At 35.9% G+C, this 19,561-nt stretch overlaps 1 protein-coding gene across 6 annotated transcripts in view; it reads left to right on the forward strand.

The window, feature by feature from the left end:
- YEATS2 (YEATS domain containing 2) overlaps positions 1 to 19,561 on the forward strand; it is a 97,339-nt gene that overhangs the window by 37,495 nt on the left and 40,283 nt on the right. For 4 of the 6 annotated variants that reach the window (XM_063101453.1, XM_063101456.1, XM_063101457.1 and 1 more), the window contains exons 8-15: positions 1,827 to 1,938; positions 5,494 to 5,538; positions 7,912 to 8,092; positions 9,162 to 9,404; positions 10,926 to 11,084; positions 12,422 to 12,525; positions 14,043 to 14,150; positions 14,646 to 14,828. In XM_063101453.1, the coding sequence (XP_062957523.1) occupies positions 1,827 to 1,938; positions 5,494 to 5,538; positions 7,912 to 8,092; positions 9,162 to 9,404; positions 10,926 to 11,084; positions 12,422 to 12,525; positions 14,043 to 14,150; positions 14,646 to 14,828 (1,135 nt within the window). The remainder of the gene's footprint in view (positions 1 to 1,826; positions 1,939 to 5,493; positions 5,539 to 7,911; positions 8,093 to 9,161; positions 9,405 to 10,925; positions 11,085 to 12,421; positions 12,526 to 14,042; positions 14,151 to 14,645; positions 14,829 to 19,561) is intronic. The other 2 variants (XM_063101455.1, XM_063101458.1) reach the window with 2 other exon arrangements.

A 19,561-nucleotide genomic window follows, 5' to 3' on the forward strand; every position in this document is an offset into this window, starting at 1 on the left:
GTAGTTGAGCAAGGAGTGATACTCCATTCTGTATTTCTGATAAAGGCTTTTTTGGTTTGTTTTTAAAGCCCTGTATTCTTGTGGTTTTTCCTTCTTGGTTATTGATATATTTCATCTTCTGTATGGAATCTAGAAATATAGAAGTCCGTTTAGGGGAGACAGTCATTTTTTTTGGGTGAAATAACATATCTTTTGAAGTATAAAATTTCCATAGATAATGTCTTTTCTGTTGGTAGGTCTTAGATTCCTTTTTTGGTTCCAAAAATGTGGCTATGAAGGAATTTCCTATTAGAAAGCATTGTTTCTTTTTCCTGGATTTATGCTATTTGTCTGTGTCTTCCCTGGCAGCAGCCCTTCCTGTCTGTTCACTAAAGGTTAGCCTTTAGTAATAAATTGAGGAACATATTTCATTTATTATATTCATTGTGAGAGAAATTCAGTATGCAAGCAGTGTAATTGAGACATTGCAAAATGAGTTCAGACCATCCATTTAGCTTTACTGAAATTTAAGTGACCAAACATACCATCAATAGAATTTCTATTAATTACTCATCTTAATTCCACCTTGTCTCTCTAGGCCCCACTTTATCTCTGGCCTTAGATCCCTTTTCAAACTGCTGTCTCAAGTCTACCTTCTCATTGACCCCAAGCCTAAATCTATACCGACATCATGACTACTTCTCTTACCTCAGCTGGTATTCAGCTGGTTTCTTCTGCCCAGAGTAATCTAGTTTCCTTTCCTTCCTTTTCTCTCTGGTTTATAACATATTTATTTGTTCATTTCTCTGCTTTCTAGGCTACTCTCATACTCAGGGTTTTTTCCTGTCTTGGGCTCTGCTGATAGTTCCTGGCTCTATGCTTAAGTCACATCTGTTAGATTCTTCTCAGGTTGTGTTCTTGGACTCTGCCCATACTGAATACATGTCTTTTCTTAGTTTTCCAAAAGCACATCCTGTTGAAAGTTCCTATCTCCCTGCAAGTTTGGCATCTTCTCTCATTATAGTAATTCTAAGCCAGGGATTCATAGCAAACATTTTCATTTTAAAGTTTTTCTCTCTCTTCCCCATTAACAAACCATATTGTTTTGAGTACTTAAAGATCTCTCAATTAAATTTATAAAATTTTTATTATGGAAAATTTCAAACATGTAAAAGTAAAGAGTGTAATGAACCCTCATGTCCCCATCACCAATTAATAAGTTTGCCATTCCGGTTCTATCAATTTCCCTTTTTCCCCATTCACAGATTACATTGTGGCAAGAATTCTCCAGTCCAGGTAGCATTCACATATATTCCCCTCTGCCCATTAAAATCATAGTCACTACTTAGGGAAGATGATAATGATCATAATTTATGATCTTTCTTTTAAGTCCTCTTAGCAGACATTTTCAAATGAATCGTCACTTTTAGATTGAGCATTTTCATGATTTATTTTGTTTTTGCCTCAGTAGAGGAATAAATATGAGGAACTGGATTAAGGAACATATACCTCACAGCCTGTGTCTGTCAAATGCCAACTAAGGATTCTGGCTCTATAGTGTGACATTCATCAAATCGCCTTAGTTCTCATCTATGAAAATGACATTAGATTATATGGTCTAAGTGTCTTAGCTTTAAGCATTCAGTAGTTGAAAGTTTGAGTTGAATTTTTCTTTTATAATTTAGCATTTTAGCAAAATTCAGTTTGTTGATTTAGCTTCAAATGAGGAAACCTGAATGATTTTCAGAATGACATGAATTTCTAATTTATCCATTATGAGAAAACTTTCTCTCTCTAGGATGAGAGAACGAACATGGATGAATGTGTTACTATCTGCTTTTCTCTAGAGAGCCTCCTTTTCACCTGACCAGAAGAGGCTGGGGTGAGTTTCCTGTCAGAGTTCAAGTTCACTTTAAGGACAGCCAGAACAAGCGGATAGATATCATACATAATCTGAAGGTATTGTAACAAAACGTTGCTTCCCAGAAGTGAAATCTGTTTACCAGCTATTTGAAGTGGTAGTGTTAGGTCTTCTGAGAGAAGTGGCCATGGATAGTGGAAGGAGGATGATTTTTTTGAGTGGTATTATGCTTATTTCTACAACACTTCTTTGTTCTCTGAAGGTTAAGGAGGAGTCACTTTACAGCACAATGTATGTTCTTTAGAAAAATGAACTCACTGGTCAGGTAATCAGAAGACTTGAATCTATCAGACCTCACCATTAATGTTGAGGCTTGGGGCTGTTATTGCAATCTTTTTTAAAAAATCTATTTACTTTTCTATAAAATAAGGCAAATAATAATCCTTGTCTGTTTAAAGGATATGTTTATCTCATAAGGATAAAGATAGAAGTAAACAGGTTTTGGAAATTAAAAAGTACTAAATAAGGTTGTAACACTTGAAATACTTCACTGGTATATTCCTGTGGTTTATTATGCAGACATTACAAATTATTTTTTATGAAATATTTTCTGTATATGTGGAAAACCACTATGATAATAAGTGAAAAGCAGAGTATAAAACTGCATGCATGTGAGGTCAACCACGAGGTAGAAAAAATACTGAAGAAATATACCAAAATATTGGAGTAATTGAAATAATGACATTGTGGGCAATTTCCCCTTCCCTTTTTTGTTTTTTAAAATATTTTTGCAATTTTATATAACAAACATTTAACTTTTGTAATTGGAAGACAGACTATTTCTTAATGCCTGCGTAAACCCTCTTTATTGTAGGTTTCATATACATATTCTGTGATGTAATTCTAATACTGTACATCTTCCAAAGCACCCCTACTTTTTGGTTTATTACGTTGTTCCCATTAATGGTTCCCAAAATTGAGCTAAATAAAGCTGAGTACATCTGTAGAATTCCTTTTTCATTTTTTTCCTTTGTTCTACAAATGCACCTCTTTCAACCTTAAGTTATGCCGAAACTTGCCTTCCATTGATGATAGATGGCAGTGCTTAACTTAATGTTGAAGTTATTTTCTAGAGATTGCTGTAAGAATAGATTGTCTTCTGACCTCAGAGAAGAGCTGAAACCAAATAAAGAGCGTACAGCCACTTTGTTCAGAAGGGTAGAATACTGTTCCATTACTTAGAAGAAGGTCTAAAATAGTTTTTGTTTTTCTTTTTATCTTATTTTAAGCATCGCACATACCATCTTATGTTGGGCTGGGCTTAGCCCTAATCCCTAAAATAAAGGGAATTGTTTACATAGTTCTTACATATTATATTGTGCATATCATTTAGAGTTCCTGGTGGAAGATTATTTGAGACAGTACTTAAAAATGACAGTAAAGTATTTCTTATCAGTTTTTCTGGAAAACAAAATTTTACTATTTTGTTCTGTATTGGCCTTGAGACCTTAGACACCCGTGTTGATGCCATGTGACTTTTAGTTGTACTGGAGTATCATTTTCCCTGTCATTTCTGGGTTAACTCTCAGAGCCATCTTTGATTCTTCCCTCTTTGTTGTAAATATTTGTTCAGTTGCAGCCCATTATTCTGTCTTCATAATCTTTTTTACATTCTACCCTCTGTCCTCTGACTATTGCTAGGCTATTATTCTACTGTCTCCTGACTGGCTTCTTTAATCCATCTCCCTCCCCCCCGCTACTATTCAGGGCTCTTCACATGTTGGCTCCACATATTTCCCTAAATTATCCCGCACTAATCCCCTGCTTGAACATCCCACTCCAATGGTGTCAGTCTATTCATGTCCTGGAAATGCCTTGGGCCTTCTTCCCATGTGTCTTTTTTTCGTGCTCTTCCTCTCCTTGAATGCTTGTTTGAATTCTTTCCATTCTTCAAGTTACTATGTAACTTTTCCTGGCTATTTAAGCCTACAGTAAACTCTGTATTCTGAAATTCTGTAGTACTTAACAATGTATGTTGTATACTGTAAATGTTACATTAAGTATTAAATACTTTCAGTGTTAGAGTTTTGTTAAAGTTCCTAAAATGTGTGAAGTTTCCATATCCTGCATCTCTGACGGGTCATCATTTAACCTCTCCCCAATCATCACCATGGTGCGCAGCACCTCCCAAGATAACAGATTGACCCATTTAGTAAATAGACTTTTGGAAGGTTTGTTCAAAATTTACCTAAAACTGCGGTTGTTAGAAAAAAAAAATCTTGCTTCCATTCATCCTGTTTGATTTCTGAAATAGTACAGAACAAGACTTTGTTTTATCATATAAGAACGCTAAAAATGTTTGATGACAGCCTTCATGTCTCTCAAGTCATTTCTTCTCCAGGCCAAACCTATTCCTGTAACATTTCTTGTATGCTTTATTTTTGAGATCCTCTTGCTGTTTTGATAACAGATCTGTTTTATCAATGTCCCTATTACAATTTGGTCCCTAGAATGAAACATGCCAGTGCAGGTTACAGAGAGACTGTTATTTCTGTGCTCTGAAAGATAAGAAAATGGATGTAACTTAAAATTGACTATATCTTTTTAGCAGTCATACTGTTGTCTGACATTTACATTTTAAAACTCCAGATCTCTTCAGTGGAACTACTATCAATCCATCCTGTGTTTATGAACACTAAATCTCATGACTGGCTGAGTTGTTCTCTGTGTGTTGGCTAGTGAGGAACTCAGCCAGACTTGATGTCTACCTCTTTGCAAGCCTTTAAAACCTTGTATTTACTAACCTATTGCTGGCTTATTTTTTTTTTTCCTCTATTTTTCCTTTCCTTTCTTCCCAGCTTAACCATTTTTTACCTATTAATCTTACTGTAAAATGTTTATATTGGTAAGCTATCACAAATCCTTTTTTTAAAATGGTAGGGTATAAATTTAAAAACAGGAATAAGATACTTAACCTCTTTCTATGTAATTGTAACCTCTTTTGTTTATATTATTAACATTCCCTCAGTTTATACTTCTTTGTTTAAAAATGGATTGTTCTTTATGCCAAGATTTCAAGTAATTAGCGTTGCCTGTACTGCCTAGATTTTCATTCATTTTTTTTTCAGAGCTTTGTAAATATACCCTAAATATATAGTTGCGTTGTTACACTACATGTGTATTTTTATAGCTGTCATTTAAAATATTTTTACACAGTCTTTGTAAACATCATGTAAGTGGCTGCATAATACTTTATAAATTGATGGCCCATGATTGACTTAAGCATTCCTCTCTTACTAGACATTTATATTGTTTTTAGTTTGTGGTTATAGATAATGCTGCAGTAAACATCTTTTTTGTGTAAAATTTCCTCCATTGTTAGATTGTCCTTAGAATAATTTTCTAAAAGTGTATAATTAATGTTAAAACATGTAATTACTATATGTCTGAGGTTTTTATTTATTTTACTGAATTTTTTTCTCCCAGAAAATTGAGGATTTTTGTTGAAGTGATGAATTGGTAGTTTACATTATGAAAAAGTAGATTTTATGGTATGAAGACTTGTGGTGAAAGGGATTTTAGATAACATTGTATCCTAAGATTTATAAGTAAGTACAAACAAATTTAAGACTCTCCCTTTTGTCTTTCAATAGCTGGATAGAACTTACACTGGCTTACAGACTCTTGGAGCAGAGACGGTAGGTTTTTTCTACAGTATTATTTGGGAACAAATAGGATAAAAATTGGTTTTCATTTTTAATTAGGAAGAAAATGAGTGTTCGATTTTTAAAAAGCTGATCTCTCCCACCCCATTTTTTTTTGTTTGTTTTTATAATTGTGGTTAAAAAACACATAACATAAAATTTATCATCTTAATCGTTTTTCAGTGTATAGTTCAATTAAGTACAAGGGTACTTCAAAAAGTTCATGGACAGATTTGTATTATCTTTTAGTTCTGTTTTTTCATGAGCTTTTTGAAGTGCCCTCATACCTTCACGTTGTTGTGCTGCCATCACCACAGTCCATCTCCAGAGCTCTTTTTCATCTTGCAGAACTGAAACTCTGCACCCATTAAACAGAAACACCCCATTCTTTCCTCCTTCCAGCCCCTGGCAGCCACCATCCTACTTTCTTTTCTTTTCTTTTTAATTTTATCATTACAGAATGTAAACATTTTTTGTGGCCTTTTACCAATTTCTCCCTAACCACCATTCTACTTTCTGTCTCCATGAATTTGACTGCTCTAGATACCTCATGTAAGTAGAATCATATAATATATGCCTGTTCACTTAGCATAATATCCTCAAGGTTCATCCATATTGTAGCATGTGTCAGAATTTCCTTCCTTTTTAAGGCTGAAAAATACCACATTGTATTTTGTTTATACACTCATCCATCAATGGCTGCTTGGGCTGTTTTCCACCTTTTGGCTACCGTAAATAATGCTGTGAACATGGGTATACAAATATCTGATCAAGTTTCTGCTCTCAATTATTTGGGGTATATACCTGGAAGTAGAATTGGTGGGTCATGTGGTAATTCTATTTTTAGTTCTTTCCATGGCAGCCGCACCATTTTATGTTCTCACCAACAGTGTACAAGTGTTCCAATTTCTCCACGTCTTCCCCAACACGTCTTGTTTTCTGGAGTTTTTTGTTTTATTTTGTTTTTGTTTTTTTATAGTAGCTATCCCAATGGTTGTGAAGTGGTATCTCGTGGTTTTGACTTGCATTTCCCCAATGATTAATGATGTTGAGCATCTTTTCCAGTGCTTATTGGCCGTTTGTATATCTTCTTTGGAGAAATTCCTATTCAAGTCTTTTGCCCATTTTTTAATCAGGTTATTTGTTTTTGTTGTTGAATTGTAGGAGATCTTTATATTCTGAATTTTAACACCTTATCAGATATATGATTTGTAAATATTTCCTCCCATTCAGTGGTTAATTTCTGCCTTTTTACTTTGTTGACTGTGTCCTTTGATGCACAAAAGCTTTTAAGTTTGATTTAGTCCCATTTGTGTATTTTGTTTTGTCGTTGCTTGTGCTTTTGTTGTCATAACCAAGAAAGCATTGCCAAATCCAGTGTCATGAAGTTTTTTCTCCTATGCTTTCTTCTAAGAGTTTTATTATTTTAGCTCTTATGTTTAGGTCTTTGATCCATTTAGAGTTAATTTTTGTATATGGTGTAAGGTAAGGGTTCAACTGCATTCTTTCACATGCAGATATCTAGTTTTCCTAGCACCATTTGTTGAAAAGACCATCTCATTGAATGGCACCCTTGTCAAAGATCATTTGACCATATATGTGAGGGTTTATTCTGTTCTGTTGGTCTATATGTCTGTCGTTATGCCCACACTATACTGTTTTTGATAACTGTAGCTTTATAGTAAGTGGTGACATCGAGAAGTATGGTACTTCCAACTTTGTTCTCTACCCCTTCTCCTTTTTTGTATTTATGATATAATATCAGCAGTAGCTATTATAATCAACTAGTTAAATTTTACTCTGTCTAGAGAAATGTGCTGTGTTATTTTTATCAGAGGATATTTATTGACCACCTGCAATATGCTAGGCACTGGTCCAAATGCTGGGAATACAGAAGTAGACAAGATAGCTTTTACCCTCAAGGAGTTATGTATTCTTGGTGCTGTTGGGAATGAGGAGGGGAGACAGTAAACTCAGAAGATAATTTCAGTTACAAATAAGTGCTACGAAGAAGGGAGTAGCTTGAGGAAAGAGAGGTTGCTTAAGCTAGGGTGGTTAGGGAAGGTGTGTCTGAGAAGGTGACATTCGATTGAGACCTACTGGTGAGAAAGAAAGGTAGCCATGCAAAGATTTGAAGGAAGAGTGTTCTAAGGAGTAGAAAGAGAATGGAAAGGGCCCAATTTGTGGTTTGTTTTAGTGAGGTATGTCTGTTAAGCCAGATTAGATTACATTCTAAGATAAGTCCTTTAGTTCTTGAGACTGAAATTGCCTTTGAAGTGTCATTAGAGTACTGTTTTTGGACTGAACCTGAGCTTTCTGTGACATTGATGGCAGATTCATGAGTCCAATTATTGCCCCATTGTGTAGGTAGTGGATGTTGAACTCCATCGGCATTCCCTTGGAGAAGACTACATTTATCCTCAGTCCTCCGAGTCAGACATCTCTGATGCCCCTCCATCTTTGCCTTTGACCATTCCAGCCCCAGTGAAAGCTTCTTCACCAATAAAGCAGTCACATGAGCCAGCTCCTGATACCTCTGTGGAGAAAGGTAATACAGCATTTTTCCTTGTATGGAGTCATTCTGGGGCATTACTTTCTCTCGTTTGTGTAATATGATACTGAACTTCTGCCTTCAGAGTCCTAGAGTGTATGGAAAATAAATTTTCCGTAAATAAACGTGCTGCCTCTACCACACAGTTCCATGATGAAAATAGCCAAATCTCTACTCAGAAAAAATTTTTTCCATAAAGTTCTACCATCATTTTATAAAATGCAAAAGACACTAAAAAGCATTTGATTTTTATTCTTTGATAATGGTTTCTTCTAACATATTACTGGAAGACTTTCTGGTTTAGCCTCAGATTGTGTGAACAAGAAACTTGAATATTAAATATCTAATCTTAAAGAAAATAAAATAAAAGACTCGTTAATAGATGTATGTTGATCATAGCATTTTTTTCATTTAATAAGTGTATAAATATGTATTTAAATATTTACATATATAAGCATATAAGGTATAAAAATGATTCCAAATGGTGAAAATTTCCTAAGTCAATATTTTAGTGTTGTGTTAATTTCAGTTCTTTTATAAAATCTCAACTTTTTTCCTTTTTAATTTCAATTGCATCTTCTTTATGGGCATTTAATAAGATAGGACATGTTAGATTAAGTGAATGCTTTCTTTTTGAGTTTTTCCTCACCTCTAAACAGTTTTTTGATTCATTTATTAAAAATGGAGGAACATAATGAACATGTGTTCTTTTTATGTTATGTATGATTTAGGGCTGGCTGATTAGCTCAGTTGAGGTCCAGGGTTCAATCTCTATACTGGCCAGGTGGGGGGCAAAAAAAAGTCTCCTAATCTATATGGCTTATAGTTAATATGTTCTGTAATTTCTTGAAAGGAAAATTTTAACTAAATGTTATTCTAAACATGCTACTTACTTTTCACCCAAAAAAAAACTGTGAAAGGGTAATTGATTATATTTATTTTACTACCAGTAAATGGCTTAAATGGATGTTGAAATAATAAGGCATTTTCATTCTTTTCCCACAGTGGTAAGGTTTTATTATTTCAGAGTGATGGATGACTTGTCATTTGCCTGTTTCGTTTCAAGCAGGATTCCCAGCTAGCACTGAAGCTGAGAAACACACTGCATTTTATTCTTTGCCATCTTCATTGGAAAGAACACCCACCAAAATGACAACATCCCAGAAAGTTACCTTTTGTTCTCATGGCAATTCAGCTTTCCAGCCAATAGCATCAAGCTGCAAAATCATGCCACAAAGTCAGGTTCCTAATCCTGAGTCACCTGGAAAATCCTTCCAGCCCATAACTATGAGCTGCAAGATTGTCTCAGGTATGCAGAAGATGGATTGAAGATGATGTGTGCGAAGATGACTGGATGTTAGAATTATTGAAATAACAGAACAGAGTACTGTGGCTTTTTCTTCCTTAAGTTCTTCTAAGAATTCATATGAAAACAGTTTTTGAATGGGGGAAAGAAATAAAACTCAAAGTGGTCAAATTTGTGCCTTCTAGAAACAGAACAGGTAAAAGGTTTGCTAGGATTTATGGCTGAAACTCAGGTAGCAATTGAGTTTGGCGATCTGAGTGACTAGTTACAGAAAAGATTTTGGCTTGGAGTTTACTTTTAAGGGTTGGAATTAGTTTGGAATTGAAATACCTTTTATTCTCTCTCAAACCACACTAGAAAATTCGTTCGTATTATCAGTAGGTAATTCAGAGGCTTCCTTTTCACTAAAGTTGGATTGTCTATTGCCTTGTGACAGTTTCATATTTATGTTAGATACACTTTTATTAGGAATGCACCTTATGGTTTGGCTCTTTCAAGTCAGAAAAGACATGAAAGAGCAATTGAAAATATCCAGGCAGTAGGAGTAGTTTCTGTACAATATGCACCTAAATCGGGTGGAGAGGTTGGGGGAAGGAGTCTTTGGTGCTAAAAATAGACAACTAAGTAGAAATATGATTTAAATCTTTGAAACTGATGAAAGAGAAAGAATGTATAATTTTACCTATCAGTTAGAAACATTTCGGAACTTGTGAATAGGCTGAACATATAAATTAGTTTAAAGCTTAGAGAAATTCATGGATGAACATATTTGATTAATAAAAGAAAGCTGAGAATGTTTAAACGTACATTGATAACCTTTGAGAGTGTTCTGTGGGGACGTGAATCTTTCTGGATTGTGGCTATGACATAGTATTGACAGACTTTTTTCTTGGGTAGGTAAATTACACATTTTCCTATTTGAAATTAATTGCACATCAAGACATCAGGCCTGCTAGCTGGTTAGTTCAGTAGGTTAGAGCGTGGTGCTGATAACACCAAGGTTTGATCCCTGTACCAGCCAGCCACTGCTGCCAAAAAAAGTGTCAGGTTCCTAAATCTAGCTATTCACTTGAACAAATTTTTTTCTCTAATTTCAATGTCTTCAAGTGTAACCAGTATTATAACCACCTGCCTATGATATTAAGAGATTTATCACGTCAATATTCAGCAGTTCCATATTGTTGTAAAAAGCATTGGTTTTTGAACTTTAATGTGCATACCAGGCATTTTGTTAAAATTTAGATTTCTATTCAGTAGGTTTGGGGTATAACCTCAAAATCTGTTTCTAACAAGTTCCCCAGTGAGGCTGATGCTGCTGGTCCATGGGTAAGGATACAGAGAGTGAAACACACTAACTACTCCATGGTGTCAGCTATGCTTCTGCTGCTACTCAGTGCCCAAAGCATACAGTCCCAGTCTCTTTTCCTAAACTGTCACCTTTGTCCTGGTGGCGCTACTCCTCTTTCTTTGTCTTCAAACTGAAGTATGTATTTTGTTTCTCTTTTCTCTTTTTAATTAATAAAGGTTCCCCAATATCAACACCAAGTCCATCACCATTGCCTCGAACCCCAACTTCCACTCCAGTCCATGTGAAGCAAGGCACTGCCAGCTCTGTTATTAGTAATCCATATGTTATCATGGACAAACCTGGGCAGGTTGTTGGAGCTACCACTCCAAGTACAGGTGGGTATTTGATCAATATTTATGCAATCCAAAATATTTGATCTTTTAATAAAGACAAAATACTGGCATGTCATGGGAGAATGAAATCTTTGTCCATAAACAAGAGGAAATATATAAAAGAAAGCCTAATACTGTTTCTCTGAGGGAAGGTTTATTCTTTGTAAAAGTTTCATTTTTAGGAATTAAGTTTTCTTTTTAAAGTCTAAAAATTAAAAGTGACCCATAATTAATTTTATTTTTAAAAAGTTGACTTTATTTTCATTTGGAAGACTTACTCATTTGGGGCCTACAGGCAATGTGGTTACTAACTTTTCCAAATACGGCTTTTAGTACAATAGAAGCTTTGTGAGCCACACACGTTTCTCACCAGTCAACCAAAAAAATGATATTTACTTTTCTGCAAGTAAGTCATATTTTGCTTGTGGAAGGGAGATTGAAAACTGCACTTACATAAAGAGAACCCTGATAGGGAGAATATGAAGTCTTTGAATTCACCATGTTTGTTGTCATAATTCTATACAGGTACATAGTGCTTGCTTGTAAGCTTTTTTGTAGTGCTTTCATTAACATTATTTTATAGTAGTTTTTTTTTTTTTTTTTTTTTTTTTTTAAAGCTAAGCACTTTAACAATGATTATAATAGTAGAACTACTTTAAAAAAATATGCTTTCAGGGCTTACCTAACAGCCTTTTGAACATACTGGAGGATGCCAAATAGGTGTCCTTTGAATGTGTTTAGTTTTAGGAATCAGGCAAAAGTCTTTGGAGGCAAGTTTGGTAAATGGAGCAGGTGATTAAATACCATTTTAGGCTTGACTTACTGTTGACTTACTTTGTGACTTTTTAAAAGTTAATTTATTTTTGTGGTTTTGTGTGACTTATTTTTATCAGACCCTAAAGGCAGTTGCACAAGTGCGGTATAAAATGTTTAATGTTGGCAGCATTTGGGAATAGGGATAACCTTCTAGTGAAACTACTTTGAAAGAGCTAGCATTCACTTGCATGCGTACATTCTGGCACTTTTGTTAAACAACTGATACCATTTTGTTATATTATCTCTTATATAAGGAGTAGAGTATATAATATGTACTTATTTTACTTATTATTCTACATGCTCTTACTAGTTTTGTATTGCTTTTTAGGTTGAGCATGTCATCAGCTTTATAGGAATGAGTCCTTAAGTGTTTTTTCCATAATTTCAGGATTGTGAGTTTTCAACCCTTAAAAATGAAAAAGAAATAGTGGGTAAGAAGGGATGATGTGGAGAATGCTTTAAAATTACATTTTGTAAATTTTACTTTGTTTATACTTTATTTTTAAATTTGCCTTGCTTATCAGGAAGTCCTACAAACAAGCTGTCTACGGCTTCTCAGGTCTCCCAAGGAACAGGTTCCCCTATTCCTAAAATTCATGGAAGTAGTTTTGTAACGTCTTCTGTCAAGGTAACGCTCTTGTTGCATTACTGCCCTTTGCTAGTTTCTAAAGACAGTATGTTCAGCCTCATCAAGAATGAGTCAGTTGATAATGCAAATTTCAAAAAGTAGAATCTTCAAGCTGATCAATATCTTGAAGATCATTTACTCCAGACTTTACTACCTCACCTTGATCTTTTTCTAGTATAGAAAATGCATCTCGAGGGCTGGCCAGTTAGCTCAGTTGGTTAGAGCACTGTGTTACAATACCAAGGTCAAGGGTTCAGATCCTCATATTGACCAGTTGCCAAAAAATAAGAAATTTAAAAAAAAATTTTTTTTAAGTAAAAAAAATGTGTCTCAACACTTCTAGCAATGAGCACTCAGTATCTATTTGAAAAGTTACTGTGATAAGGAGTTGGCTTTATTTATTTGGATAACTTTGCTAAAAATGTTTCATTATAAAAATATTCATGTGACAACATTTTCCTCTTTTCCTATATTTGCACCACCATGAAGTAAATATATTATGTTTTTCACGTGTTAGCCTTTTAGTTATTTGAAAATAATTCTTTTCTCTCCACAAAGTTTTTTTCCTCCCTTCCTCAGGATAAGTACTCCTTTGAAATTTGGAACTCCGAGTATGATCTGACTTGTTCAGATCAAAGTGCTAAATATCTGCTCACCATTTAGCAAAGGCACCCTTGTGCTGTTTGGTTAGGTATTCAGCTTACTTGTCATGGCTCCCTAAGTCTAAAGTCTGAGGTGTAAACTGCTGTCTCAGAACCCCTGAGAATGCAGAGATCATCTCTTACATGACTAGTGCCTAGCACAGCATTTCTTATGATTTTTGTACTTAATAGTGATGATATTGAATGGTTTTTTGGTCCAAGGCAAGGTTTTTCTCTAAGTTCTGTGCAGCGTGTGAGCACTATGTTATATGAATTGTAATAATTCCCTTGAATGTCTGTACACTGCCAGTCTAGTTTTTAATGTTAGTTGATCTTTTCATTACATAGTCAGGAAGTGTCCTTAACTTTATTTCTTGCCCCTGAAATGTAATTATGTCAAATTGCCTCTGAGATTTGCATTTTATTTTTGAGAATTAAAGACAAAATACAGTATATTTGAGAGTTGACTTTTGCTGTGTGTATGCTAATTGTTCAAGTTGTTTTTGTTTTGTTTTTTAAATCATTACTGAAAATTTTTTCTTTGTATTCCGGGCATTTACTGAGTAAATTTTACAAGTCAAGTTGTGAGTACTATTAAAAGCATATGTACTGAAACATTGCAACTGCCTGTTTCTTTCATTTATTTATTTATTTAGCGCCTAGACTCTAGGGATATAAAAGAAGCAAAATTTTAAAATGCAGTAGAGGCTTGAAAGACCCCAAAGAGTTTTAGGCTTTTGTTGTTTTGTCTTCTGGTAGTTTATGTTACAAGAGAGTGTTGAGAATGTCACAAGTTTGTATTACATAAAAGTAACTAGAATATCTGAAAGCACTCATCTTATCCTGATTGTACAGTATCTATTTTTACACACACAGCAGGAGGATTCTTTGTTTGCATCTATGCCACCTCTTTGCCCAATTGGGAGTCACCCAAAGGTTCAAAGCCCCAAACCTATAACTGGAGGACTTGGAGCTTTCACAAAAGTGAGTATTTGTTAAGGCATTATCCTGCAAGTTAATATGGTCTTGTTACATAATTCTTTTTGTGGCATGTTGGAGTTGATTGACAGTACCCCTACAGCATGTTACTGTTCAGTATATCACAACTCTAAGACCAGACCCTAGTTCTAAGACATGGTTCCAATTATTTAGTAATGTCTACAAGGCAGCCCCTGGAGTTCAGCAGGATGGGAATTCAGAAAGCACAAACGGTGTGATTGCTTCTCCATTTTGCCACAGTCTCTAAAACAAGTGACTAGGTTGAGTTTTCAGAAGCACACGATCAAGTCCTGATCCTACTTTTGGTCCCTTTAATAGCTGTTATGGACTATATTTAAGCAGTGTTTTTATCCTTCTGGTGGAATCATTCTTTACAGACCAAACTTAACTCTTTAATTCCTGTGAACAGAATAGATTCAGATATTATCAGCTTTTTTCCATAGGATGCTTATACAGTGTCATTATCATGTTTGTTTCAAGGTGATCATCAAACAGGAACCTGGTGAATCCCCTCACATGCCCACAACAGGAGCGGCCACCCAGTCACCACTCCCTCAGTATGTGACTGTGAAAGGGGGTCACATGATAGCTGTGTCCCCTCAAAAACAGGTCATAACTGCTGGAGAAGGGACTGCTCAGTCACCAAAGATTCAGCCCTCCAAGGTTTGTGTTGGGTAGGGATGGGGAGATCAACATGTAAATGCACATTGTTTGCCTGAATAATTGACAAATGCTGAAAAGATTCAGTGTGACAGGGTACCGATCCCATAAAAACCTGTATATGAAAGCCCAGTTGGAAAAGCAAGTCAGTTTATATTAAACCCTTCCCCTTCTGTAGTAATCACTGACGGGAGCAGAGGTGTGTTTTACAGAGGATCCAGGAATAGTCCAAGACGCAAAGGGGGACACTTTGTTATCTCTCTGACAGTGAAGGTGACTTACCTGTGGACAGAGCTTTCTACTTGATTCAAATCTAAAAGGGGTCTCCTGTTTTACTTCCTTATTTGTGAGAGGAGAATGCTACAGTTTACACCTCTGATATCCAGGTTATGTGGCTCTTTAGAGAGTTTATTTTCCTTATAATTTGGAGGTATGTGGGAATTATTATATTGGGAGAACTGTGAAATTGCACATAGATCCATGTTTTCCTACATAAATTAGAAGTAGTATCTATTGAGTACTTGTGTTTGCCATGCTCGTAGTTATACATTATCATCCTCGTGCAACTGTACAAGGTGAGTATTTTCATCCCCATTTTACAAATGAAGAAACTGGCTTTGAGAGGTTAAGCAGCTTCCTCAAGAGTATACAGCTAGTAAGTGATAGGGTTTGAACCCAGGTCTGCTAACTCCAGACTCCCTATTCCAGAACTAATGGAAATCGGTGAGCCATTATCTCTAACCTAAGCATGGTTTTAGAATATCCAGAGTTAAATTATCTCAGTTTTTTGGCAGGTATACTCTAGAGCTGTTAAGAATGTTATGTGGGTGTTTGTTTTTCAACTTGAAAGCCGTCTCGTACAGGGCAGGTGAATTGTTTTGAGAGGAATACCTTAAAATAGAAAAAAGGCCCCCTGACATCCGCATCTAGCCCAGCAACGGCCGAGCTGCCACTAGAAGCCCCCTGGTCTCCCCTGCTGGAATAAGGGAGGTGCCACAGGCCTTGACCATGTCCCCTTCCTTCCTCCTTCTCCCGTCCTATTTCACTCCTCCTACCCTTCTCCCCCTCTCCCTCCAACTGCTGTACAACATCTTAGAATGTAAAAAAATAATATTAATTAATAAATTTTAAAATAAAATAGAAAAAAGTTTTAGACATTTTAGTTAGTTTATATAACTAGATAAGGATTAAGATAAAAATTTATAGCATTATAGGTGGTTCTAAAATCTCTAAGAGTCCATTAACTACTTTCTCAAACTTAACTGATTATAAAAATCATCTACTGATTAAAAAAATATAGATATCTAGGCCCCTGTCTCAAACTTACTGAGTCAGAATCTTCTTGGGGGCTCCGGGAATCTGAATTTTTAGAAAGCTGCCCTGCTGATTCATGTGCTTAGGCAAATTTAGGAACCGTGGAGCTATAACGTCATATTTGACTTGGGGCTTCCATGGCCAGAATCACTGAGACAGGCATCCCCAGCTGCTTCCTATGCTCTGCCTGTTATTTTGGGCTATGGGGTAAACATTCTTTTTTAGAATCCTTTAGTGAACTGTTATTGTCATCTTAACTTCCTATTTAGACTTGTCCCATATGTTTCTCAGAATCTGTTATGCATCACAAGGGATATATGGTTTTACTGATTTAGGTTTTGACTCAGTCCATCGTTGCTGTTTATGCTCAGAAGCTCTGGGATAAGTTAGTCTCCACTTTTTGCCGCTTTGCATTTTGCCAAACCAGTAATGCCACAAAACTGTACTGTCTTGTCACATTGCCACCTACGTAACGGTGATATAGGACTAATAAAATAGATGGGTTTGTGCTAGAATGCCCTGAATAAGGTTGAAGGGCAACCGCAAAGAAGCAGCAGAACATGAGAAGAGACATTGCTGCTTATTCAGGAAGTTTACTACATGCTTTAGACTCGAGATAAGGAGTTGTCTGCAGGTACAGACTGTCCCTGATTATTGTTGAAGTGCTTTCGTAGAAACTGTGCCAGAAAACAGGAGGGTGGAAACAGTGGTACTGTTTTACCTTCCATATATCTTCGGCACAATAGAAACATTATCTTTTCTCATGAAAGTGGGGAGAAGTTCTCCCATTGACATGAAAAGGGACAACAGAGGAATAAATCGGTTCATATGGGAAGGAAACAGTGCAGTATAGTACAAAGAGCAAGAGCTTTAGAATCAGAGCTTGCTGCAAATCTCAGACAGATCTCAGCCATTGATTAATTGTGTGGCCTGAGCAGGTTACTTAATCTCTCTGAACCCTCTTTTTTTCATCTAGTAAAGGGAATAAATACCTCCTGTCTTTCAGGGTTGTAGGAGAATTAGAGATAATTGTATAGAAAGGACCTAGCACAGAGGAGGTGCTCAATAAATAGTAGCTAATGTGAACGTCATTCGTATACATGCTCGAGTACCATGGTAATAGTATCATTGTGCACTTAATTGTAAATGGCTGTATTTTTGAGTGTCTGGAGGGAAAATCACTTATACAGAATCTTCCCCTTCAGGTTGCTAAAGTAAATTCTGACTTGCCAATGATATGTACAGGACACAGGGAGAGCAGAAATAAAACATTGAATCAGAGCATGTATTAAGCAGAAGTATTTATAACATACAGAACAAAGGGTGTCTGCTTTGTAAAGCTAGAAGGAAATTCTCAATTAAGGGAGAAGTTGTGGGATGGGAAGAGTTGGGAGATGAGTTCAGATTCTAGGCTGAAATGTTGTGTTGGTAAAAAAAAGAAAAATGAACGGGGGGGCGGTTATAATGTCCTTAAGAGCCTTTCCTCCCTTGTGGTATCCATAATGAACTATGCGTAGAGTTCTTCATTCTTCCTAGTAGAATGCAAACTTCCTCATTCTCTTCAGTTTTCCAGAACAGAGCGGGGAGAGGGCATTCATCTTGCAAGTGGTATGCACATAGTGGATAAACTCAGTTAGTGAAGACTACCCTCCTGTGGCTGACTTGGGGTACCAGGTTTTATTAGGCTCCTGGAGAGGCTGTGTCATACCCTGGAAACTTTGAAGCAGTTGGCACAAGAGGAGAAAAGCAAGTCAGATGCATGAAATTTGGGGAAATAAATTGAAATAAGTCCAGTAAGTGTGTATCGTTTTCTTTAAGATCTTTGCTTTCTTTGTTAGTTTAAGAACATGAAAATAGATTAAGTGTAATTTAGCTCATTAAATAGATTATTAAATTTGACATTTAGGAAATGTGAAGATTCCTATCTTAGTTATGAAAAAAGTTTAACTACTAAATAACAGAGAAATCCAAACACCGGAGGCTTACATAAGATTATTTCTCTTACACTTAAAGGACCAGTAGGCAGTTCTGTTTTGGTGGTTCCACAATTATCAAGAATCAGCCATTCTCAAAATTTGGTTTTCAGCTTGTAAACTAAGATAAGTGCTTCATTTCTCACCTCCATTTTTACACTTGTTGCCAGCAAGAAAGGAGTCGGGGGAAAGCTGAGAGGAGGCATAGCCCAAAGCTGTACTTATCCTTCTGCTCACATCCCATTAGCCAGAAATCAGGAGGCCACACTGAGGTGCAAGAGGGCTGGGAAACACAGTTGTTATTCCGTGCTGCTGTGCCCCCAGCTAAAAACTGCTGTAAGACAGAAGGAAAGAATAGATACTGGGATTCAACTAGCAGTTTCTCCCACATCTCAAAAATGTTTTTCTACATTAGCAAACTTTTTTTTTTTCATAAGTGCAGAAAAAAGTTCTTGATTAGTAAGAAGTTTTTCTGTATTTCCACATCTCTGGCGGGATGACCTCGCCCAGGTCTGTGGCTGCAGAAACTCTCCACATCCCCCACGGAATGAGGCTCAAATAGTTAGAATGAAGAGATGTAGATGTAGACAATAAGGGGTATTTCCACCAAGCTAGGAGAACTGGGGGAATTTCTTATCTCTGTTCTAGGTTAACTTGCTTTTTTTTCATTGGTTTTTTTTAATTATTATTCTTGTTTCTTCTTTCTTTCCTTCCCTCCTCCTTTAAACATACATAAAAGTAGAATAGCATAATGAATCTCATGCGCCCGTTACCCAGTTTCAACAATCACCAGCATTTTGTTCATCTTACTCCTCTTTCAGGAATATTTTAAAGCAGATCCCAGATGCTATGTAATTTCACTCAAGATTAGTTTCTATTTGACTAACTGAATCTAGGGTTTAAGATCAAGGTCTCTGCTCTGGCCAGATGCTGACGACAGCAACAAATGCTTGTCCTTTGGCCCTTCTTTTCTGGTCTTCACATTAGCCTCTTGGATTCCCATTCTTCAGTTAATATAATGAGTGTTGTGTTTAGCAGCAGCAGCTATTATGTTAGCTAGGCATTTTATAAACTTATTCTCATTTTGCTTCATGGTTTTATGAGGTAAATTTTATCTGTATTTTATACATGAGGAGGTGAATGCTAAAGCTCAAAGAGGTTAAATAACTTATCCAGCTACCAACTGGTAGAACTAAACTGGGAAACCACATTTGTCTGCTTACAGAAACCTATACACTTTCCTCTTTGTTATACCAATTTATAATAGTTGATTAGGAGTCCATTTGCTTTATGTCAGCCATGTTGTCCAAGCACATGGCAAATGTTTTTTACTATATTCACAGTTTTTGAAAAGAAACCCATGTATGATTTAGTAACTAGTTAATTAAAACATCCTATTCATCAGTTGCGTATGGCTTAATTTTGTTTTACCTCCTAAATAATCCTGTT

This window comes from Cynocephalus volans, chromosome 1 (genome assembly GCF_027409185.1).
Source record: "Cynocephalus volans isolate mCynVol1 chromosome 1, mCynVol1.pri, whole genome shotgun sequence".
NCBI classification, from domain to species: Eukaryota; Metazoa; Chordata; class Mammalia; order Dermoptera; family Cynocephalidae; genus Cynocephalus; species Cynocephalus volans.